Raw genomic sequence first — 22,733 nt, forward strand, 5'->3', positions numbered from 1 at the left:
GTACTCCGGTTTCCTCCCACAGTCCAAAGATGTGCAGGTTAGGTGGATTGGCTGTGCTAAATTGCCCCTAAATGTTCAAAACATTAGGTGGAGTTACAGGGATAGAGCAGGAGAGTGGGCCAAGGTAGGGTGCTGTTTCAGACGGTTGGTGAAGACTTGATAGGCCGATTGGCCTCCTCCTGCACTGTATGGTTCTAACTATCTGATCTATCATGGACTTTATTTAATTTGATCTATCGTGGACTCTGCTCGAGCAGAACTGCTTGGAATTGGGGATTGAGCAATGCAAAGTAGCATTTGGTGAATGAGAAATGCAGCTTACGTAAGAGAGAAAGTGTCTAAGCAAATAATTTATAGTATAAATTAAAACCACAGTTATACCAATGGTGCTGGGACTTCACAGCGCTGCTGGTGCCGGGGTCGTGGCAGTCCCAAACTCAAAAACTGTTAGCCACCACTTCTGATGTGACCCGTGCAGCACACGCTGACTGACGAGATATTAGCGCTGGATGTGTCGGAAACAGACAGAGAGACACCTCCAGCCTGAAAACTGCACAAAAAGATCCCAATGGCTGTCAAGGTCACAGTCACCTTCAATTTCTCACTGGATCCTCCAAGGCTGGAACAGGGAACATTAGCAAAATCTCACAGTTCACTGTCCATCGATGGCAGAGGGTCTATATAGAAGGAGAGTGGACTTCATTGGTTTTTCGCTGACGAGAGAGAGAGGGAGAGAGAGAAGCAGATGGAGCGAGCATGTGGATTTTCTAGTTGATGGGATTCCCAGGGTGCAATTGACAGCATGGACATGAAGCCTCACATTTACAGGGATATGCAGGGCTACCATTCTATTAACATCCAGTTGTTTTGCGACCATGCCCCCAAAATCTACCCAGTGAAAGTCTGCAATCCTGGCAGCAGCTACAGTGCATTCATTCTGCTTCAGCCAGCTTTACCAATGACCTTTGGTCCACCATGCAGACACCAGACAACCACAAAAGGTCAGCTGCCCAAATTGAGAATTCTTCAGTTAGCAAGGAGCAAAGCATTGGTGTGCTGAAGGAATGGTTCCACTGCCTGGCCTGTTCAAGGGAAGCCCTCCAAAAACCACTGGAGTGCACTCATCTCTTAATTTCACAGTGGTTGGCTGTGACCTCCATGTCCCTTATCATTCGGTCACAGGCTTTGCCACCAGGGTTGCTGTCATGTATTTATATTGATTTCTGAGAAGCTGCACTGAGCAGTGTATAATGTTTCTATGCATGGCGTCACTTCACTAACGTGGGCAACGGTGCAGAGTAAAGCAGGAGCTTGTACTGAACAGACCTCGTTAATAAAACTCCTTTAGCTTTTCAGCCTCCGTGCCTCCTAGCTTCAATCCTGCAGACACAACAGTTGCTCCAGGAAGAGGAGGACGAGAAGGGGCAACCTGGACCTCTTGGCACTGGACAGGCGTCCAGGGGTAGATACACAGGCTCCCGTTCCCTGAAATATGATCCCCGTATCACAGTTGCCCCACAATTCCCCATCTTTCAGTCCTACAAGCCATCAGAGGATCCTCTTGGTCAACATGTTGCATGAAACGCCAGCAGCAAAAATCAAAGTCCTCCAATGATAAATACAAAAATGAAGTTTTCATATCCTTAGTGCTGGAATTCACGTAATAACAAAAACAAAATGCTGCCGATGCTGGAAATCTGAAATAAAAACAGCAACTACTGGAAACACTCATCTGATCTGGCAAAGGGGGGGGAGGTAGTGAGTGGTAATGTCAATGGACTAGTCATCCACAGACCCAACCTAATACTCTGGGGCAGATGGTGAAATTGGAATTCAATAAAAATCTAGAATTAATAGTCTAACGATGACCATTGTCAGTCGTTGTAAAAGCCCACCTGGTTCACGAATGCCCTTTAGGGAAGAAGGTCTGCCAGCCTTACCTGGCCTGGCCTGGCCTACATGTGACTCCAGTTCCACAGCAATGTGGTTGACTCTTAAATGCCCTCGGAAATGGCCCAGCAAGTCACTCAGCTCAGGGGCAATTAAGGATGGGCAACTAGCAATGCCCACATCCCATGAAAGAGTAAAAACAAATCTGTGGAGAAAGAAGTAGAATTACTGCTTCCAGTCCATGTGAAGAGGGTTAGAAATGTGAGGGATTATATATAATTGTAGAGTGGAGTAGCTAAGCTGGAGCAGAATGGAAGATCAGGGATAGGTGGGAGCTCCTAGGTGTCATCGATGTATGACAAAGAGAGTGTTAGTAGTGTTGAAGGTGCTATTAATGGTAGCTTTTCTGCTGCCCTATGTAGTGCTACCCCAAGCAGCTGAGGCATGGATGGTGAAAGCCTGTGACTGGGAGAGACCGCAGATGGCCTTGCAGGATATGCCCCTTTGAGCCAGACACCAGTCTGAGAATGCAGCAAGCAAGGCACACATGGCCCCGAGCTGAGCTTCTCCTGCAGCACTGAGGCATTGGATGGGCTCTGCCTGTGCTGCATCAGAAGCCAAGCCATCATGCAGTAGACTTGGATTGTGGGTGCGTCTGCAATTGTTCTCATGCAGTAGGCCAACATTTTCACACTCGAAAGAATAGAACTCCCCCCAGGTCTGCGCAAAGCCCTGTGCCAGGTTGGAATTGAGCTTCTCCATGATTCGTGGAAAATGTAATAGGCTCCAGCAGGCCTAACGATACATCAGGCACCTAGGTGTGCAAGACCTTCAGCATTTCCCTGTAGGCCACCCAGGAAAGCCTTCATTCCCCCATTTGAGTCCTCACAAGCTGGGCCTATTTGTGACTTGCCCCGCAGTGAGCTGACATACAAACTATTCTTTCTTGCTGGCCTCATTGCAGCCCACCTAGGACTCAACCAGTGTTGATCTGGGTGACTCTATACTATCCTCCGGTTTGTGTACTGCTAGTATCTGAGCAGGTGGCTGCCATTGTCAGGTCAAGTGATGGTGTTCCTTCATCAGAGATCTGCAGTAATGCTCGCCCTTCGTAATGAGGCTGCAGTGACTGGCCAGGCAACAGTTCTCGGCTCTCGCAAACAGAAGTGTAGAATGGGAGAGGTTAGGGTGCGTGAAATGAGGACGAGTGCAAATAGGAAGTCCAGGGTCATACCATCTGTAACTTGCACTTCATGTCGAATAGCAGCATGAGAGGGAGGTGGGATTTGAAAAGGGGCACGAGGCAGCAAGATACCTCAGAATATTCTCAGCAATGCCAGATATCTCCTGGCCATCATAGGGGTCTTTCCTCCATTCCACCTCCATTACTGACACCACCAAGTGCTGCATTAGAAAGCCTGGAAACACTTTCTTGTTCCTGTTGCTCCATTTGTTGTCCTTGTCCTTACAGCCAAGCCTTTCAGAGACAGTTATAGCAGCTTGTGTTGCAAGAGCACGATACCTATTTAGGACAGTCATGAAGAGTTCTGGACTATCTGATGCACATGCTGCTGGGTCCCCTATTGAGAATGCAGCATGTATTGCACTGAGCTGCACACTGAAACCATTTAGAAGAGCTGGCAGAACAAAGTTTAGGTGCTATGTACTTCCATAGGACTGGGTGTGGGAATAATCATGCATCACAATCCTTGTGCCTGAAACCAGGAGCAAACCAATCCCCCCCCCCCCCCCCAGAAGCTACACTGCAAAAGCTGTACTGATTACAATTTTACAATTGTCAATTCTTGTATTAGAGCTCTCGGAATCATCTTCAACAAGGTTGGATTTAGGCCTGGTCATTAACTCATATATTTGAGTAATCCAGAGTTCTGTGGAGGAGAAGGGAATACTTCAGAAATATACTTATAATATGAATTAAATAGTCTTGAACATGTGAAATTACAGGTTTAACTCCAATTAAATATGAAGCTAATCTGGAATATGTATGTGCATTTTGTGCTTTGCAGTCTTTGACTGCTGTATTGCGACTTCTATAAGTAATTCATCATGAAATTCAACTAATGCTGTGCTTGTGGAGTTTAGAAATAGCACAATTCACTGAACGTCCCACTGTTTGCTATCAATCTCAATGGGTTCAACTACACCTTTTAAAGCAATTGACCCTCATTTGAAATAAATGGGTCTGACAATTAAAATTACGGAGCATTTCAGCACATCTCAGGATTAAATGTCTAGTTTTTGTGAGAATACCCAATTCTTATGTTTTCAAATGGTGCCTCTATTTTTCACAGTTAGTTGGCATTGGTTTTATATCCTCTCGTCACATGTGTGAGATTTATAATGACCTTATATAGTGATTAAATTTGGTGATTCAGACTTCAACTTACAACCTCCTTTTGATTATAGTATCCATAGGAGACAAAGAACAACCAGATTCGGCAACTGCAAAGCGGCCGTCGCTACCAGGAATGATGGAGTCCCCTCTTACTTCCAAAAGGCCACGGACATCGGAAGAAACAAGTACAGAGCAGGTACACATTGAAAACATTCATTCAGGCTTAGGGGAAAATCGTCACTTTTCATTTTAGTTTCACAGAATAGATCAATTGTCTAGTCTGAGTTACTTTTTGTTTATTTCTCCCCAGGATGTCCATGTATAAGCTTGTTTTAAACCACACATGATTATTAGAAATTGGGGTGAATTTTCCGCTGGCGAGATTCTCTGTTCCGCTGTCCCATTGGCCAGCGGTGGCAACATAGAATCCCTCTGCTGGCGCGCCGCACCGCCAAGGAACACGCGGCTAGGGAGGCGGAGAATTCACCCCAAGTGTCTTTTTGTGTAGACGGTCTTTAGTTCAGAAAGAGTTTCCATGCATGATGCTTTCATTCTCATCTAAATGCGCTGCTGGTCATGCAATGTCTGATGTATCTACCTCACCTTCCCATTTCAGAAGGCCACACCCCTCTCTTGTTCCAGTTCACTCTTCAATTATTGGCCTCCCTAGCAAAAGACCCATTTCCTTCGGACTCTGAAATGCCAACCACCGTTATCCGTGACACATTCCTGGTGCTCTTAAATGGTCCAGGAGATACGTTCATGCATTCAGTTCAAAGGGGAATTCTGGAACTTAGATGTCAGAAGGAAGGATAAAGGAAATGTGCACTGGCTCCGTTAGCAACAGAGAGAAAAGTAGAGTAGATTTCAAATGTACACCATTCATCTCAATCATAGTGTCTTAGGTGGCATCGGGAGGGGAGGGTGGCAGCTTGGCCTGCAACATTGAAGTATTGTTTTTCTTTTAGATGCTGGTGAACCTGAAATACATATCCAGTATTTTGTGATTTTACTTCAGATTCCCTGCATTTGCACCCTTACATCTTGGTATCTCAGTCTACAACATTCCTACCCAAGACAATTATAGTGCAATTAGCTCATGAGGTTGGGCATTGAGTAAAATATCCCCTTAGTTTGATTTAGTGCTTCAGATGAACCTACAAGGTTCCATGCCTCTACATGAGACAGGACAATGAGTTCCACAACATCCCAGTCAATTTTCCTCCCGCAACCAACACTGACAAAGCCAAATTAATTTGCCATTAATTTTGCAGTGCACAAGCTACCTGCCACATTTGCTACTTGAATTCCCAGTAACTTGCTCAATGTGAGTTAAAAGGGATTTCATTTTTTTTTTAAATAGAAAATTCTGGGAATTACGACTGGATAGCTGCAGTTGATGAGCTATCATGATCACCTCTTGGAATTGTAGATCCGAGGAGTTTGTAGTTGCTCCATCGTTGATATATTCAATACAGAGATCAATAGAATTTTGATCGCTAAGGGACTCAGGGGATATGGGAGTGGGCAGGAAAGTGGGTTTGAAGTGGGAGATCAGCCGTGCTCTCCCACTGAATAATCTCCACTTGCTCCTATTTCTTGTTGTCCTGTTGAACACAGACTATGGGACAAATGTCATTTCTGTGATCTCTAAGTGCTTTGAGATGTTTGAATTATATAATGGGTTGCTCCATCAAATTATCCCCTCCTAAAGCATTATAGTTAATCACCTCTCTTCCATGCCAAACTGCACAGGAGATAAACCTATTGTTCCACAGCTTTTATACCCAGCAAACCACTTGTTTCTTCCATAACCAAGTCCTTTCTTAAAAAACATACACAGGAGTTTAGCATGACACAGCACACCTGCCCAGGAGGAAAGGCTAGATGCAATGAAGGGTTACCACCCCCACTTACCTACCACAACAGCACTTCCTAAGGCACTTCACAGCAGCATTATAAAACAAAATTTGACATCAAGCCACATAAGGGGACATTAGGTAGATGACCAAAAGTTTAGTGAAAGAGGTAGATTTTAAGGATCATCCGAGGAGGAAAGAAAGTCAGGGTGTTGGAGAGATTTAGGGGAGGGATTTTCATGCAGGAGGGATGACCAGCAACCATGGAGCAATTAAAATCAGATATGCGCATCTCAGTACCTCGATGGTTAGTGTGTGGATTAGATTATCACCAACAGTTTGGGATTCCATCCTTGTTCTGACTGAGGTAGACTCAAGGCTGCTTCTCACCCTACCCATAGTTTTAAAATGAATTGTGGCACTTCACCATGGTTTGGCGAGTGATCACCGACGACCTGCTTTCGAGTAGAGTTGTAAAGAAGAGAAGAGATGCTCAAAAAGCCGGAATTAGAGGAGCACAAATATCTCAAGAGGGTTATGGGGCTGGAGTAGATTACAGAGGTGGGAAGGGGAGAGGCCCTGGGAGGATTTGAAACAAGGAAAATAATTTTAAAGTTGAGGTGGTTCTTAACCAGGAGCCAGCGTAGGTCCACGAGCATAGAGCTGGCGAGGGAACGGACCTAGATGCAAGTTAAGACACAAACAGCAGAAAGTTTGGGATGTTTTCAGATTTATGGAAAATAAAACATGGGAGGCCAGACAGACGTGCATTGGAATAGTTGAGTTTAAAGGTTCCCTTCATTGGACTCGAGTACCCTGCTCAGCAGTCAGAAGCCGTAGCTCTGGGCTCCTGCTCCCCAGGGCTGCTCAATTAACACCAGGCCGAAATATACACTTGACCAATTTCTCAGTTAGTAAACATAGATCAGCTGATAAAGAAAAGGAGGACAAGAGAATGGGACAGGGTGAGAAATTCACAGGTTGGATATTCTTTGCTGTGGAACTGTGGCACAGGATGAGCAAATGCCTTTAGGAACAGAATAAATACATTGCAATTTTAAAAAGTGGGAAGGCGCAATAGCACATAATTGAGAAACAATTTTTTAGAACTCTGTATTGTGGGTGATGGAGCAATTGGTGTGCCAATACATTCTGCTGTGATACCGAAAAAACTGGATGTTTCCCAATAGGAAAGGGTCTTTGGACAGATTTTGGCTGAAGTCGTCTCATGTTTTTCTCGGAAGCCTGTAAACGAGCACCATTTATTGTGGCTGAGGAACGGTTTATCTGCCCTCTCTTTCTGTACTAGAATGGTGGATGACTCTGAGTTTATTGGGTTGGGAAGGGTGGGGGAGGGGTTAGAAAAGGGAAGGTGTATAAATTTAAGATTAAAAGAGGGGACTTAGATAAAGCTTTTTGAGACAAAAGCCAAGCTATTAAACATCTCTCATCACCCAAGCTGTTTGCAAATATTTGTAATAGTATTGTGGGAAGTTTTTAAGAGTTGTGTTTATCCCTACCCCCCCCCCCCCCCCGCCCCATTTTCCACAGATGTATCAATGTCCATACTGCAAGTACAGCAACACTGATGTTAACCGTATCAGGATGCACGTGTTATCCCAACATTCCGTACAGCCCATGCTGCGCTGCCCTCTCTGTCAAGACATGCTGAACAACAAGATCCACCTACAGTTACACCTGACTCACTTGCACAGTGTGGCACCTGACTGCGTTGAAAAACTCATTGTGGCGGTAAGTGTCCAACCTGTTACACACAGCCCCAGTTATATCTGACTTCAAATTCTGTCTTCCTGTCTCACCCCTCCCAGGACAGTTGTATTTCTCAACAATCACCCTGCATTAATCTGTTTATTTACTTTAGTAAGTTGCAATAATAAATCTTTGAAACATAAAGCTTTAATCGCAACAGAGGAAATATAAACTATAAGATACATTTCAGTCTTTGGTGTTGTGGAGTAGAAATGAGATGTGCCCATTATCTGCAATAACTAAAGGGTTTTCAGTAATGCAACACCCACATTATTGAATATCCAATGTTTCGGACATGCATTTTTCCATTAACCTGTATTTCAACTTTAGAATTAGCAAGATTCAGGGCAGAAACAGAGATGAAAGGTGCCCCTGACCAGTGCTATTTCATGTCCGTGCTTAATTGGTTAGGGCAGGAAGTTCCACCTCAACATTAATTTGATTTGCAAAGTACTGCAGTCAGTCATAAATGGCAACAAAAGAGACAATTTCAGATTACTGTGATTGTCCGAACTTATCTGTCAATTTCATCTTAACAATGAGGAGATTTAAGAGTATTAGCAGTAAAGAGGAAGTCAGAACTTCAGTGTGAGTGACTCTGTGGAGCTTCTAATGTAGTGAGAATTGTTGGCAGTCCCCTATTTTCTAGCCTACATATATCTTTTATTAACCCAATGCGGAGCGAGTTGTCTGAATAATACTTTGAGGGAAAATGTCACAGACAATGTAGAGTATCAAAACGTAATCTGATTTTGTTTGTCCAATCGAGGAACCATAAATTTGCCATTAATCACTTTATATTTGTTGTCACTGAATTTTGTTACCTCACTGTAAGATGGAGCTTTAGTACAATAGTATTTTTATGATGCTCCAGCTAAAAGACAATATGCATGTGTGGAAACCTGGATAGTTGGCTCATCAGGCCCTGAGTGTGTTGGTGTTAAGTAACTTTTTTAAAACGCAGTTACGTAACTAGCTAGTTTTTCAAGAGCATACAGTACTGTAGTGATGATCTTCAAAATTTCTCAAGGGGTTTGTGCAGCTACCGTGGAATAATCAGTGAAGTGCTATTACAACAATGGAAATGTCAGTGACTGATGAGTGCAAGTCTTGGACAGAATGAGTGGGCTTTGTAAACAAAAGACTCAGGTATATGATCAAATTGTGACTCTCAGACTAGCTGTGGAGTGAAGTTTAAGAACTAATGCAAAGTGACAAAATAATGAGAAATCTTGTCTATGCTTCTGAAGGCAATTGGATTAGTAGTGAGGATAGCATTATGGAGTTTAAACGGTGTTGCATATGTGTAACATGTACTTTGAACTAAAAGGAAAATGCTAAATAAATGCATAAAAGGATTCTGTGCTCATAAAAGGGAAACCCTGCTATTCTGAAGCACAGTAAGTGACCGCTTAATTCAGAAAATACATCTTGCCATTACAGCTTGATGCTGCATTGTATTTGTCAGATGAAGGAAAAAGTAGCTTAGCTGATGATTTGGCAGTCAGTTTTTCAGAGCCTGTAATGTGGTTGTTGTTATGGTTACTGTTTCCTGCTTATGCTGCAGAGCTCCCAGCATTACTGGAGTCTTCAGCAACTCCTTTTAATGAAAGTATGCAGCACACTTAATCCACTTGCCTGCATGTGAACTCTCATATGACATCCCTGGACCACATATGACATGGTTAGACTGTTTCAATTTTTTTATGAGAATAATACAAACCTTCTGGGAGCTTATTTCTCCTTGCTTTGCTGCTCACTTAATAACACTGAAGATTATGCATTGTAGACAATTTTCAGTATCAATATTAAAAAAGGAACAGTATACAAAAAATGAAGAGAGCAGCCCTTTTCTTATAATGCAGTTAGTTGAAGAATGCTAATGCACTCCTGACTGTGATTCTGAGATGTGATTTCCATTCTTCTGTATAACATTTTGGTTTCAAATAATTTCAAAATATTATTACTGCCTTTACCTCTGAAATACAAGTGCAGTGCACCTTAAAGCTAGAGTATTTCTTCATGAAGTGTGTACACCTTTCAGCCTGAGGCCATACATAATGCAGGATGCTTGAATGAATGTATTAGCATCTGGAAGGATCAACCAATACATAGGCCCTCGAGCTGTGTAGTGCAATATATGCCTAAAGTTGAAGTACACCTGGAATTTTATCTGCCATCGGTAAAATATTGAAGGCCTCTCTTCTGCAGCTAGCCACAACCCCCGAAGAGAGAGTGCCAGATTCATTGAGACCAGTTGCCAGAAAGACCTAGTAAATAAGAATGGATCAGCCCAGCCATCTTCCTTATGAATTTGGCAAGTTTACTTGGCGTTGCCGCCAGCTGGCACCAATGTGGCAGTACAAGTAGTGCGATGCATTTTATAGATTGCAGAGAACCTGATAAACAGGTCATCATCAGCTGGTTTGTCTGAACGCTGGAAAAGCAGTGCAGTTTGGCGTCATGCATTGTCATGAAGTCATTGTGACACAGCAACAATAGAATATTGTTGGCCGCCCCTGAGGAACCTGATAGAATAATGGATTGGCCCCTGTTAATAGAATGAACAGCTGAAAAACTGATGATGTGCAACATAATCCATACTACTTGTGTTGAAGTTCAGCTGTGACATTTTATGAAACTTAAACGGGAATATTATGATGGGACCAATAAACCAACAATTGAGCAACAGATGATTTTTTTGTTAGATTATTAATTTTTAATCACATTGCCAATTAAATACATGGCAGTTCAGCAAGATTGATATCTCAGTTCACAAACCTAGACTTGAAGTCACATGGGTCTCTCCCTAGGAAAATCTATAAATCTGCAGGAGCAGAGGGAAACCTGCCAGCCACTGATCACTTCCCGCGCTATTTAAGCATGCTTCATCTGAGTACACCTAGGTTTCCCACTGATAGCATTTGAAGAGTCCTCTGTGCCAACCTTTCCAACAGAGAAGCACACGGTAGATGCTAATTTGCATGAAAAAATAGATTGATTAGGTAAAACGTTGAGAAGTTTTGTGAGTTACAGCTATGATTGAATAGCCAAAGTAGACTTAGGTCTGCGCTATTTTACCAAACTGAGGGGGTTCCGAAAGAATTATGAGTTTAACATACGAACATATGAATTAAGAGCAAGGGTAGGCCATTCGGCCCCTCGAGCTTACTCCACCATTCAATTAGGTCATGGTTGACCTGATTGCAACCTGGACTCCATATTCCCGCCTACCCCATATAACCTTTCACCCTCCTGCCTGTCGAACATCTACCCAGCTCTGCCTTAAAATGTTCAAAGACTCTGCTTTCACTGCCTTTTGAGGAAGAGTGTTCCAAAGACTCACTGCCCTCTGAGAGAAAACATTTCTCCTCATCTCTGTCCTAAACGGGCGACCCCTAATTTTTAAGCAGTGACCCCTAGTTCTAGAGCTAACCATCAGTCTGTTTTAAGTTTGTCAGCTTTCATGTAGCTTTTACAAAACAAGTATATGCGTCTATACATGATTGCTTAATCCCATATTTACATGGCTGTTCATACGAAGATAATACTTTAGATTTTTGAAATCTGTATAAAGAGGTGTTATTTCTTTACGTATTATGCATAAAGGTGTTCTTTGTCTGTCTAGCTCAAATGCAGGTAATGAAGATGATCATGCTTCATTAAGCAGGAGCCCTGTGAGATGACAGCCATTTTGAACTATGTTTGCCAATTAAATCATCTAAATTAAAAGTGACCTTGGGATTTCTCTGGTACTTACCAACTGATAGCTAAAGACGCAGTCCCCCCTCCCCCCCCACCCCAAGTAAATCAACTTCAAAATGGAAATGAGTGTGGGAGGAATACTTGGGTAAAAAAGTGCTTAACCTCTTCCAGTCCAAACCTTTCTCGAGAATAACGATATTGTATACACAATGCTAATTGTGGGATTTGCAGTATGGGTTTGTTTTATTTATCATTTAATTGATCATTAAGTCCAGTAATGCACATAAACCCCGCCAAGAATTGATTTACAACAGTTTCCTGTGTTTGGCTGGTTCACCTAGATTGTAATTTTAAAAATTACATTGTCTTTATGAAATACTCGAGCCTTCCTGTAAAGTTGCGGTAGTGTTCTGATAAAAATTATTTCAGATATTGGAGCAATTCTAGCAATTAAAGCAGACTAGGAGGCTCTGCAATTTGTGTATCCTCTTCTGTTTCAATACAATCTGTAATAAATAACTAAAATAAAGTAATCTTCAGTACAAATGAGGCAACTCTAATCTTGTGGAGGTTTCATTACTGAATTGAATTCATACAGCTAAAAGATATAAATCTTTTCAGCAACATAATGAGTCTGTGTTTCTTGTGGGGACCTTTGACCACTGGGCAGTAACAATTGAAGAGTTTTGGGCTCACGTAGTAAGCTATTTTCTGACCAAACTGTAACCCACGCATGCCAAATTGCCAGGTTCAACGAGATATGCACTTCCAATTCGCCCACCCGAGTGCCTATGAATTTTTCGAAACAGTAGAAGATATTTTTCTTACATTTAGGTTTGGGGTGTGGGTGTTTTTGGTAGCTTAGCCTTTAGTACCCATCCCCATTTGTCCTTTAAGTCAGTGGTGTATGGATGTGCATGTGATGAAGGTATTTCCAAAATGCTTTTAAGTCAGGTGTTCCACGATTTTGACCCAGTGGTTATAGGGAACAGCAATATATGTTCATATCAAGATGTGTGTGACTTGGAAGGAAAACTGCAGATGACAGGGTTCACAAGAGCTTGCTGCGTTTTCCCATTTCTCAGTGGTCGAGATCACTGCTTTGGGAGGTGTTGCCAAAGAGGCCTTGGTGAGTTGCAGGACTGCATCCTATAGATTACACAAACTTTCTCTAGGCCATACAATCCCATGAGTTGCTCCACCATTCAATAATATTACGGCTGATCACTATCCTCAGTTCTACTTCCCTGTCCGATCTCCATACCCCTCGATTCCCCACATTACCACCACAACCATATTATGCCAGCGTTCGGGGTGATTTGTACTTTAGGCCAATCATGTAGATGCCAATTGAGCAGGCTATGTTGTGCTGAATGACATTGAATTTATTGAGTATTTTTGCAGCTGTACCCATCCAGGCAAGTGGAAAGTATTCCATCTTACTCCTAATTACTGTCTTGTAAGTGATGGAAGGATTTTGGGGAGTCAGAAGTTGAACCATTCACCATAGATGTCCAACTTCCGACCTAATCTATTAGCCAATTCTGATAAATGGTCATTCCCCCAAGATTCTGATGGTGTTTGTAATGGGAATGCCATTGAATGTCATGGGGAGGTGGTTAGGCCTTTGTTCACTGGAGATGGCTTATGCCTGACACTTGTGCGGCAGTAAGGTTACTTAAGACTCAGCTGCCGAAACCTGAGTGTTATCCTGCTTGCAGGTATTTTCTGCTTCATTATCTGAGGAATTACAAATGGTGTTGAACACTCGATCATCAGTAAATAGCCACACTTCTGACCTTATGATGCAGTAAATATGATTGATAAAACAGCTGAAGATAATTGAGCCTAGGACACTGTTTTGCGAAGCTCCTGGAACAAATTCCCAAGGCTAAGATGGTTGACCTCTCACAATCACAGCCATTTTCTTTTGTAGCAAGTATGACCCCAGTCAGCGGAGCATTTCCCCCTAATCAGTTTACTTTATTTCCCCCTTTACTTCAGTTCCACTAGGATTCCTTGGTGTGACAAAGCTCAATGCTGTCTGGATGTCAAGAAGATCACTTTCATCTCACCTCTGGAGTTCAAGATCTGATTCGGAGACAAGTTTTGTGTTGTATTTTTAAAAGAAAAACAATGGGCGCGATCCACTGACCACGCTGCACCCGAAACGCGACTTACCGCGACGCAGCATGGCCGGTAAAAGCCGGGATCTACCCGGCCCACAACACCTCGCGAGATCCAACGCAATCCCTGCCCATTGTGGGCGGAATCACTTTTTGGCAAATCTGCGTATAAGAGCAAAGCAGCTAGGCTTACTCTAGTGTGCAGATTCCTGAGGTACGGAGACTTTGGGGTTCATCCCCTTCGCCTCAGAGACCTTGGCTGCATTCCTTCGGGCCAGGGTGGTTCCCTGGTACTGCTTATGCAACGAGGGCACCCTGGCAGTGCTAGCCTGGCACCTTGGCAGTTCTAGCCTGGCACTGGCATAGGCACTGGCAGGTTGGCACTGCCAAGGTACCAAGCTGGCATTTTTGCACATGCGTGATCAGACCAGGGATGCTCTGCGTGGGTGTTGAGGGGAGGGGGCCAGGATACTCCCATAGTGCGTTCGGGCTGGGGGGTAGGGGGTTGTTTTGGGTGCCTCCGAGATGGGGACGCCATTTAAAAACGGCGTCCCGATCTCTCGCTACACTGGGGAGTTCCGACGAGCAGAGATCCTCAGTGTGCAAAACGGGGCTATGCGAGGGCTTGGCCGCGGGTTCCCCGCTGAGGCCCCTTATACATCGCGAGTCGTGCTGGGAATCACGCAGCTTTGTTCCCAATTAGTTCAATCGTGCCCCAATGTATTGCCATGTACACTGGTGGCTCAGAGTGTTACTGCCTGGCCACTGTGGACATGGGCTATTCCGGCTAAGTATGTCCTTGATTTGAGCCGTGGTTCTCAGTCAGCGTTCTACCAGTGATGTCAGCATTGCTGGGTGAAAAGACGAAAATTATATGCAGGTTTCTGTTCCTGATCACTATTCAGTAAGCCCTTCTGGAAAGTGCATGTGTGGAGATGGGTGATGTGTGTATGGAGATGGATGTCACATGTGTAGAGATAGGTGTTGTATGTGTGGAGTTGGTAAATGAGATCATTTCAGCTGTGATGCCCTGCATAATCGAATAGTTTGCTAAAACCCGTCACCTGGCCTCACCCAGGCGAAATAGTCACGTTTGAGAGGTACTTGAAAACTGCTGAAATTCCTGGATTCATATTGCATCCAGACTCAGCTTCTTCAGGGGAGAAATGTATTGAATCGATATTTCCCCTGGAGACATGGTCCCTTTAAGCATATAGAATACCTCATGTGGATCTACCCAGTAAATTTACCAGTTTTCATTCAGTGAGTAAACACCATTAAAATAATTTAATTCTGAACTTCACACACTTGTTACCAATTCAATTGTTGACCTTATTGTAAAGAAGGAATATGGATAATATAAATATGCTCATAATGGCGCTCTGGCAGGTTTATTTTTGTCAGGCAGCATCCATTTCCTCAATTTCATGCCAGAAATACAAGCAATAGGACCTTCAATAACAACTTGGGCCTGTTAGGGCATTGCATGTGATAGGAGCAGCTTTGCCCAGGCTGCAGTGTCTATTGGACAGCAGTTAGTTTCTTGGATATTCTTCATGAGCAGTGCAGAGGAGATGGTGTGCTTCATAGCGTCATAGGATGGTCTCAGTACAGAAGGCTATTCGGCCCCTTGAAACTACTCTGGCTTTCTGAGAGCATTTGATTCCATGTTCTCCCAACCTGCTGTGCACAGATGCATTAAGCAGCTCACCAAATGCCCCCTTTGCCAGACAAATCAGTACTTTACGTCCCTAACAGACACCGACACTCAGATTGTGAGAACTCCAGGATCGGCAGCAGTGGCAGGCTACCCTTGTGATTCGGGAATAATAGACTGCCTTCATTCAGCTCCCAGGTAACCGGAAGCTGAATCATGAGCCTTTGTGAACTGGAAGGACTTCCATTCCGCAACGTTCAACTGGTGTGCTATCATCACAGAAAGAACATGCAAGCATGGGGCAGCAGCTGGCATGACACCTTAATCCTGTGGCACTCGCCTATTCCCTTTGGGGCGCTTACATCCACCAGGGATATCAGAGGATGGCTGCAAGGAGACATGATCCCAGCACCTCCGAACACATTGCTGATGATAGCCCTCCATGACCCTGCCACACCTGATCATCTCATGTACAGTCAGGGTCACAGGATGACCAGAAGCATGCCATTTGCCTTTAAAAGATAAGATTTAGGTGCTTGGATCACGCAGAGCTGTCTACACTGCGGCTCAGTCAAAGTGGATCACATCATTGTAGTTTCCAGCAATCTGATGAACCTGGCAATGCAAAGAGGGTTGGAGCTGCAGGAGGCACAGCAACAAGAGGGATCAACAGAAAAGGTAGATTTGGTGGGCAGAACAGCACACTGCAGCTCCACAGAGCAGGGAGTAGATTTTAGAATAGTGCTTTCTGACACTTTCCCAATCCCCTTCCCTGAAAAGTGGCAAAAAGCCCTCCAGCAGATAGGGTTCATGTTCCCTTTTCACCAGTCTTTTGATTCTGTTGCACATGTGGAGCCTGTTCAGGTGCTTGTGGCCAGGGATACTGAGGCAGACAGCAGAACCTGGGCTTCTGGCTGGCAGGCAGTCTTGCTCAGTTGCCTTTCTGGCGCAGAGGTTTATATTGGCAGGTGACAAAGGGGCAGATGCACTGACACCCTGAGAGTGGGCAGTATCGCAGCTCCCATTGGACCACTGCTATTTCCATAGGGACTGCAGCTCAGCACTCCCACTGATCTCGCCGGTTTATAGCCAGCGATGCAAAGTTTCCCAAACTGAAGCATCTCCCCTGTACTACAGACACGCATTGCACGCAATCTCTGTTAAAATGTGAAAAATATTACACAATGTAAGAATTTAATTCTCCCATCGTATTTGTACAGCTACCTTCTGCTTTCATAATTTTAAAACTTCTCAGAATTCAACATTTCGATCTCTGTTGACAAATGGCTGACTGGCCTTCAGATATTGCTTTGCAAAAGGGTTAACAGCTGTAAAATGTGCCCTCTGATTAAAATGCGGAGTAGCAAGAGAACTTGATTATTATTTTTCAACAGTTAATTGAATGAAAGTGAAGGCAAGCACTGTGCAGCCACACTGCTTTCTCTAAACTTAATCACTGATTATGATTAAATAGGTTCTGTGTAATAACAGAGTTGATGAATTTTTGTCTATTCTTGCTGTCATTCACACATGATTGACTTTCACCTTTCAAGTACAAAAGTCATTTTTGCCTCATGGCAGCCAAAGCTTACATTCTAATTTCAATATTGCATCAGAATGTCCAAATATTATTTTTCCAACTGGAATTCACCTGCAGAAATGCAGTTTGAAAGACCATTATTATTCAACGAATCTTTAAGTGTTTGCTCCTTGTGAGGTTATCTCACTCGCCCATTTAGCTCAGAAAAGCTACCATTACCATGTTTACCAATTTGTGTAGTTAATGACTTCTGTGTTGCAGATTTTGATGTTTTATTACCATGTAAATAAGTGTTGAAGAGGTTTACTTTTGCACAAACGATGCTTCTATATTGGATTGCCGCTAGGATAACGCTCCCCTATCTTGACACGCAAAATTCCTCAGAACTGTTAAGATTGCTGATGCAATAGACCCATCCTTCCTTGTCACAATAACGTTGTATTTGACTGAAAGGAATCAATATGCAGTTTGCCTGAGGGATTCAAATCTGCTGAGCAGTTATGTGGATCGCATCACCACTAGTCAGAATACCTCAGCTCCCACTGTGCCATTATCACGTGCGGGCGAAGGGTATTGTCTCTCAGATAAGTTGTTAAATGCCCTGTGGTGTGGCGTGTAATCCAAAACCTACCTACCGCATATTTCACCGGTTGATAATGAACCTCTCTAGTGTTTCCATTGGATTTTCGTCAGGCATACTGGTTTCTGAGTACAGTGGAGCACCTAAACTTGTCGATGTCAATAGGTTGCTGAACATAGTGCACCTCTCTATTGGTCAGTTTGTAGGGCAGTTGTGCTGTGAAAGCTATCCGTTCAGCATTCTGTATAGTACGCCTAAGTAATTAAAAAGACTTGCATCTATAGGGTGGCACGGTAGCACTGTTGCTTCACAGTGGCAGGGACCTGGGTTGGATTCTCGGCTTGGGTCACTGTGCGGAATATGTACTTTCTCCCCGTGTCTGCGTGGGTTTCCGCCGGGTACTCCGGTTTCCTCCCACAGTCCAAAGATGTGCAAGTTAGGTAGATAGGCCATGCTAAATTGCCCTGAGTGTCCAAAAAGGTTAGGTGGGGTTACTGGGTTACGAGGCTCGGGTGGAGGTGTGGGCTTAAGTGGGGTGCTCTTTCCAAGGATGCAGACATGATGGGCCGAATGGCCTCCTTCTGCACTGTAGGCATTCTACTCCAGACACATTAAGCAGCTGGACATTTTCCACATGTGATTCATTTAGAACATCATAGGTATCAAATGGGAGGACAGAGTGTCCAAAAATGAAGCATAAATGTGGGAAATTGAAGCAATCATCATCAGAGCTCAACTCAAATGGATTGGACATGTAGTGACAGATGATAAAATCCTTAAGGTACTCATTGTATTTACAACTTAATCTTGGACGCCCTCCTGTGAAGTAGCCTAAGATTGAAGGTTCAACAACTCCTTGAAGGCGAACCTCAGGAAAAGTGGCATATCCACCACTGACCGAGAGAAAAATGTACAATAAAAACTACCTGGGAAGCAATCTCAAGAAGTGGTGTTCCCTTCAAACAGCAGAGAATTCAGGCAGCAGTTAAAAAAGGCAAACTTGAAAGACATGCAGGTCTGCAATCAGGCTCCATACAACAGATGACTCTATGCACGCAAGAAGCAGTCATCTTTGAAAATATAGAGAAACTGATGACAATTTTACCCACCGAAGCAGGCCCTTCACCTGCACAAAAGAAGAGTCATTGCTCAACCGTAACAATTTTATTCTTTAAGTCTTAAGTGGAGGGCCAAAACCCATAATATAGAAACTGAACTGGACCAGTCATATAGATACTGTGGCTACAACAGCAGGTCACAGGCTAGGAATTCTGCAGCAAAACACAAGTCAAGAGTAATGGAATGCTCTCCACTTGCCTGGATGAGTGTAGTTCCAACAGCACTCAAGAAGTTTGATACCATCTAGGACAAAGCATCTCCCTTGATAAGCACCCCATCCAAGGCCTAAAACATTCATTCTGTCCAGCACCGATACTCAGTGGCAGCAGTGTCCAAGATGCACTCCTCTACCTCTTAGAAGAACAAGGGCAGCAGATATATGGGAACATCACCACCTGCAAGTTCCCTTCCAAGTCACACACCATGTGTGGAACCAAATCGCCATCCTTTCGCTATCACTGGGTCAAAATGTTGGATCTCCCTTTCTAACAACTCTGCGGGTGTTCCTACAACACATGGACTGCAGCAGTTCAAGCAGTTAGCACACCTGCTCCTTCTCGAGGGAAATTAGGGGTAGGCAATAAATGCTGACCTAGCCCACATCCCATGATGCTATGGTATTAAGCAAAGAGAAGGGGTTAATTAATAATCTTGTTGTGTGGGCTCCTTTAGGGAATAGTAGCCATACATGTTAGAATTCTTCAGTGGGATAGAAAGTGAAGAGGTAATTGCGAACAAGAAAATGGCAGAGCACTTAAGCAACTACCTTTCAGTTCTATCTTCACAGAGGAAGACACAAGTAACTTCCCAGAAATGCTAGGGAACCAAGGGTCTAGTGAGAAGATGGAATTGAAGGAAATTAATATTATTCAAAAAAAGTGCTGGTCAAATTGATGGAACTGAGAGCTTGCAAATCTCCAGGAAAATAATAATGTACATCCCAGGTTACTAAAGGAGATTTCCATAGGAATAGTAGATGCATTGATTGTCATCCTTCATAATTCTGTAGATTCCGGAACATTCCTGGCAGATTGGAGGGTGGTAAATGTAACCCCTTTTTTTAGGGAGGAAGGGAGAAAACAGGGAATCACAGATCGGTTAGCCTAACATCAGTAGTAGGGAAAATGCTAGAGTCTATCATTAAATTTTTTTTTTTTTAATTTAGAGTACCCAATTCAGTTTTTCCAATTAAGGGGCAATTTAACGTGTTCAATCCACCTACCTTGCACATCTTTGGGTTGTGGGGTGAAACCCACGCAAACACGGGGAGAATGTGCAAACTCCACACGGACAGTGACCCAGAGCCGGGATCGAACCTGGGACCTCAGCGCCGTGAGACTGCAGTGCTACCACTGCGCCACCGTGCTGCCCTGCTAGAGTCTATCATGAGGGATGGGTTATTAGGTCACCTAGAAAATATCAACAGGATTATGCAAAGTCAATTTATGAAAGGGAAATCATGTTTGATAAACCTACTGGTTTAAAATCCTGGAACTCCCTTCCTAATAGCACTCTGCTGTGACGATTAACCAGACTGATTCCTGGGATGGCAGGATTGTCGCATGAGGAGAGATTGAGTCAACTGGGCCTGAATTCACTGGAATTTAGGAGAATGAGAGGGCATTTAATTGAAATGTATAAAATGCTGACACGGCTGGACCGACTGGAATGCAGATGTTGTTTCCTCTGGCTGGGAGGTCTAGAACAAGGGGTCACAGTTTCAGAATACTGGGTTGGCCATTTAGGATTGAGATGAGGAGAAACTTCTTCAGATGAAATTGGGAAACTCTCTACCAAGGAGGCCAAGTTGCTGAATATATTTAAGAAGGACTCATCAATTTCTAGACTGTAAATGCGTCAAGCGATATGAGGAGAATGTGGGAATATGGAGCTAACATAGAGAATGAACCATGATCCTATTGAATGGTGGAGCAGACCCGATGGGCTGAATGGTCTACTTCAGCTCCTATTTTTTAACGTTTCTATGAATGAATTTTTTTTTAACAAAGGACATCACTAGGGTGGATAAGATTAATCAGGAAGATGATCAGTCAACATTGTGTGAAACGAAACTTGAATTTTAATGGTCTCTAAATTTAGAAAGAAGGAAAGATTGAGAGTTGTAAAAAGTTCAGTTTTGGTCTTAAGGTGGAGGGGGTTGGAGGGGGAGCGAATCTAATTCTGAATTTTTTAAATGTCTTGTCTTCAGTAAAGTAACAATGTGGGGAGAAGGACAGGCAAGTAGGCCTTATATTAGAAATTTAGAAGGAACAAAATAAAAGGGGCAATAAACAGAGAGCACTGAAGGAAAAGCTGCTTGTGACAATTAGCATTCCACTAAAAAAATGAGGGTATTTAATTCAACAATGAGAAATCTTACTGTAATTTTGGAAAAATGTGACATTTAAAACCATTAATTAATTTGGCTTACCAGAATAATCAAGTTGGAGAAAGTTGTGTCTATTTGTTCCCCATTAAGTTCTCCAGTTAATGACTTATACTTTAAAGTATAATAGATATTTAAGAAGGATTGATTTAATGACAATCTTTCTGGAAGTCAGGTAGGCTCTCTGATGTTAAAAAATGTCAATAATCAATGTATGAATTGTAGAAGAACAGGACCTATGGGGTTTTGTAGGTGTAGATCGTTCCTGTATTGTTCATCTTATTCTCTTCAAGGAAACTTGTATTCTTGGGGCATTATTTCAAAAACAACATTATGTACTGAGCTCAGAATGTGATGTTGGAGCCTGATTGACCAATTAGGTGCATCTTCCTAAATTATTAAAATTCTTCTATGTAGGTAACTACGCCCGAGATGATGATGCCAAGCACCATGTTTCTCCCTACAACTGTTCCAGAGAGAGAAGGCCATTTGGTTACCGCAACAAGCTCCAATACAGAGGACACCGCAAAACTACTAGGTATGTTGGTTAATAACAGCTATATGGGTAAATCACTCCATTATAAAATGCATTGCTCGGTACCTATCATTCTGCAGCTTGAACTATTATTGTTTCCACGCAAGTCAAGCTATAGAATGTATTGACTGCATTATTAGAGAAAAGATCAAATGCTGCATATTGATTTAATTGTTTATTATTAATGTCTCATGGCTCTACATTAACCATTGCTCACTTGCTGAGGGCAAGTAAGCATCGTCTCATATTAGCCAAGGTTTGTCCATCACTTGCATAAGTAGGCAATATATAAACAAATGACCCAACGTTGATAAGGATATTACACACAAAATTCTGAAAATCCTGATTCAGATCAGTTTCTAAATGAGTTGTAAGTTAACAAAGAGCAAATCTCAATGTTTTTTCCCCCTCCACCATGGGATTCTCTGAAATTGATATGCATCACATTTACCTTGACAAACGCTCTACTCTTGGATTCCTCTAGGGCAACATTGCAAAATGAAAATTTCCAGATATTGGATGGAACATTTCTGTGTGGAGTCTGTGTGTTTAGCCAATCAAATATTGGTGATAATATGTTTCCAAAAGCCTGAATCAGAGGATAGGAAAATTGTACAGTGTGTATGTTGGGCATCTGTCCAGTATCTTTCTTTTTACGCTCCAGCCCACAAGTTAAAATTAACCCCACAGTATTTACAGTTGAGTGGGTGTGTCACGAGAGTGAGTTAGTTTGTATTACTTTAGATTTAGTGCATCCACAAAGAGAGGTTTGTTCTTGCCAATGCCAATTATTTAGCAATTCTGGGTAAATGAATTAAAAGTTATCTTGTTCCACTGGTCAGTATTCTGAAAGTTAATGTAGAGCCTTGTATCTGTTTATCAGTGTGAACCCCATAATCTGTACTTTCTTTAAGGTCAGATTGTGTCCTGAAATATTTCTATGACCAAAAGTTATCAATTGACAAACATGATTTTGTATTCTAAGCTTCAGTATTCCTGCACCTTTGAATTTCAACGTTATCCCAATTTTATAGTTCAGATCAGTATCAGTAGTTTTATTCTGACACCTTCATTCTAGTAGTACCCCTTAAGCTCCTTCACTATTGAATATGCCATTTCTGTTTTACTTCTGCAGCTCCTGCTCCACAAAGGTGGCACATGTTATCTTTTGTGGTAAATGTATTGAATTCACACTGCAGGAAGTGAATCT

The 22,733-nt window shown here is 42.9% G+C and overlaps 1 protein-coding gene across 5 annotated transcripts in view; it reads left to right on the plus strand.

Moving 5' to 3' along the window:
* Positions 1 to 22,733, plus strand: part of zfhx3b (zinc finger homeobox 3b) — a 594,034-nt gene that overhangs the window by 557,048 nt on the left and 14,253 nt on the right. For all 5 annotated transcript variants that reach the window (XM_072517941.1, XM_072517942.1, XM_072517940.1 and 2 more), the window contains 3 exons: positions 4,318 to 4,442; positions 7,657 to 7,857; positions 21,406 to 21,526. In XM_072517941.1, coding sequence (XP_072374042.1) covers positions 4,318 to 4,442; positions 7,657 to 7,857; positions 21,406 to 21,526 — 447 coding nt within the window. The remainder of the gene's footprint in view (positions 1 to 4,317; positions 4,443 to 7,656; positions 7,858 to 21,405; positions 21,527 to 22,733) is intronic.

The sequence above is a fragment of the Scyliorhinus torazame genome, chromosome 10, assembly GCF_047496885.1.
Source record: "Scyliorhinus torazame isolate Kashiwa2021f chromosome 10, sScyTor2.1, whole genome shotgun sequence".
Classification (NCBI taxonomy): Eukaryota; Metazoa; Chordata; class Chondrichthyes; order Carcharhiniformes; family Scyliorhinidae; genus Scyliorhinus; species Scyliorhinus torazame.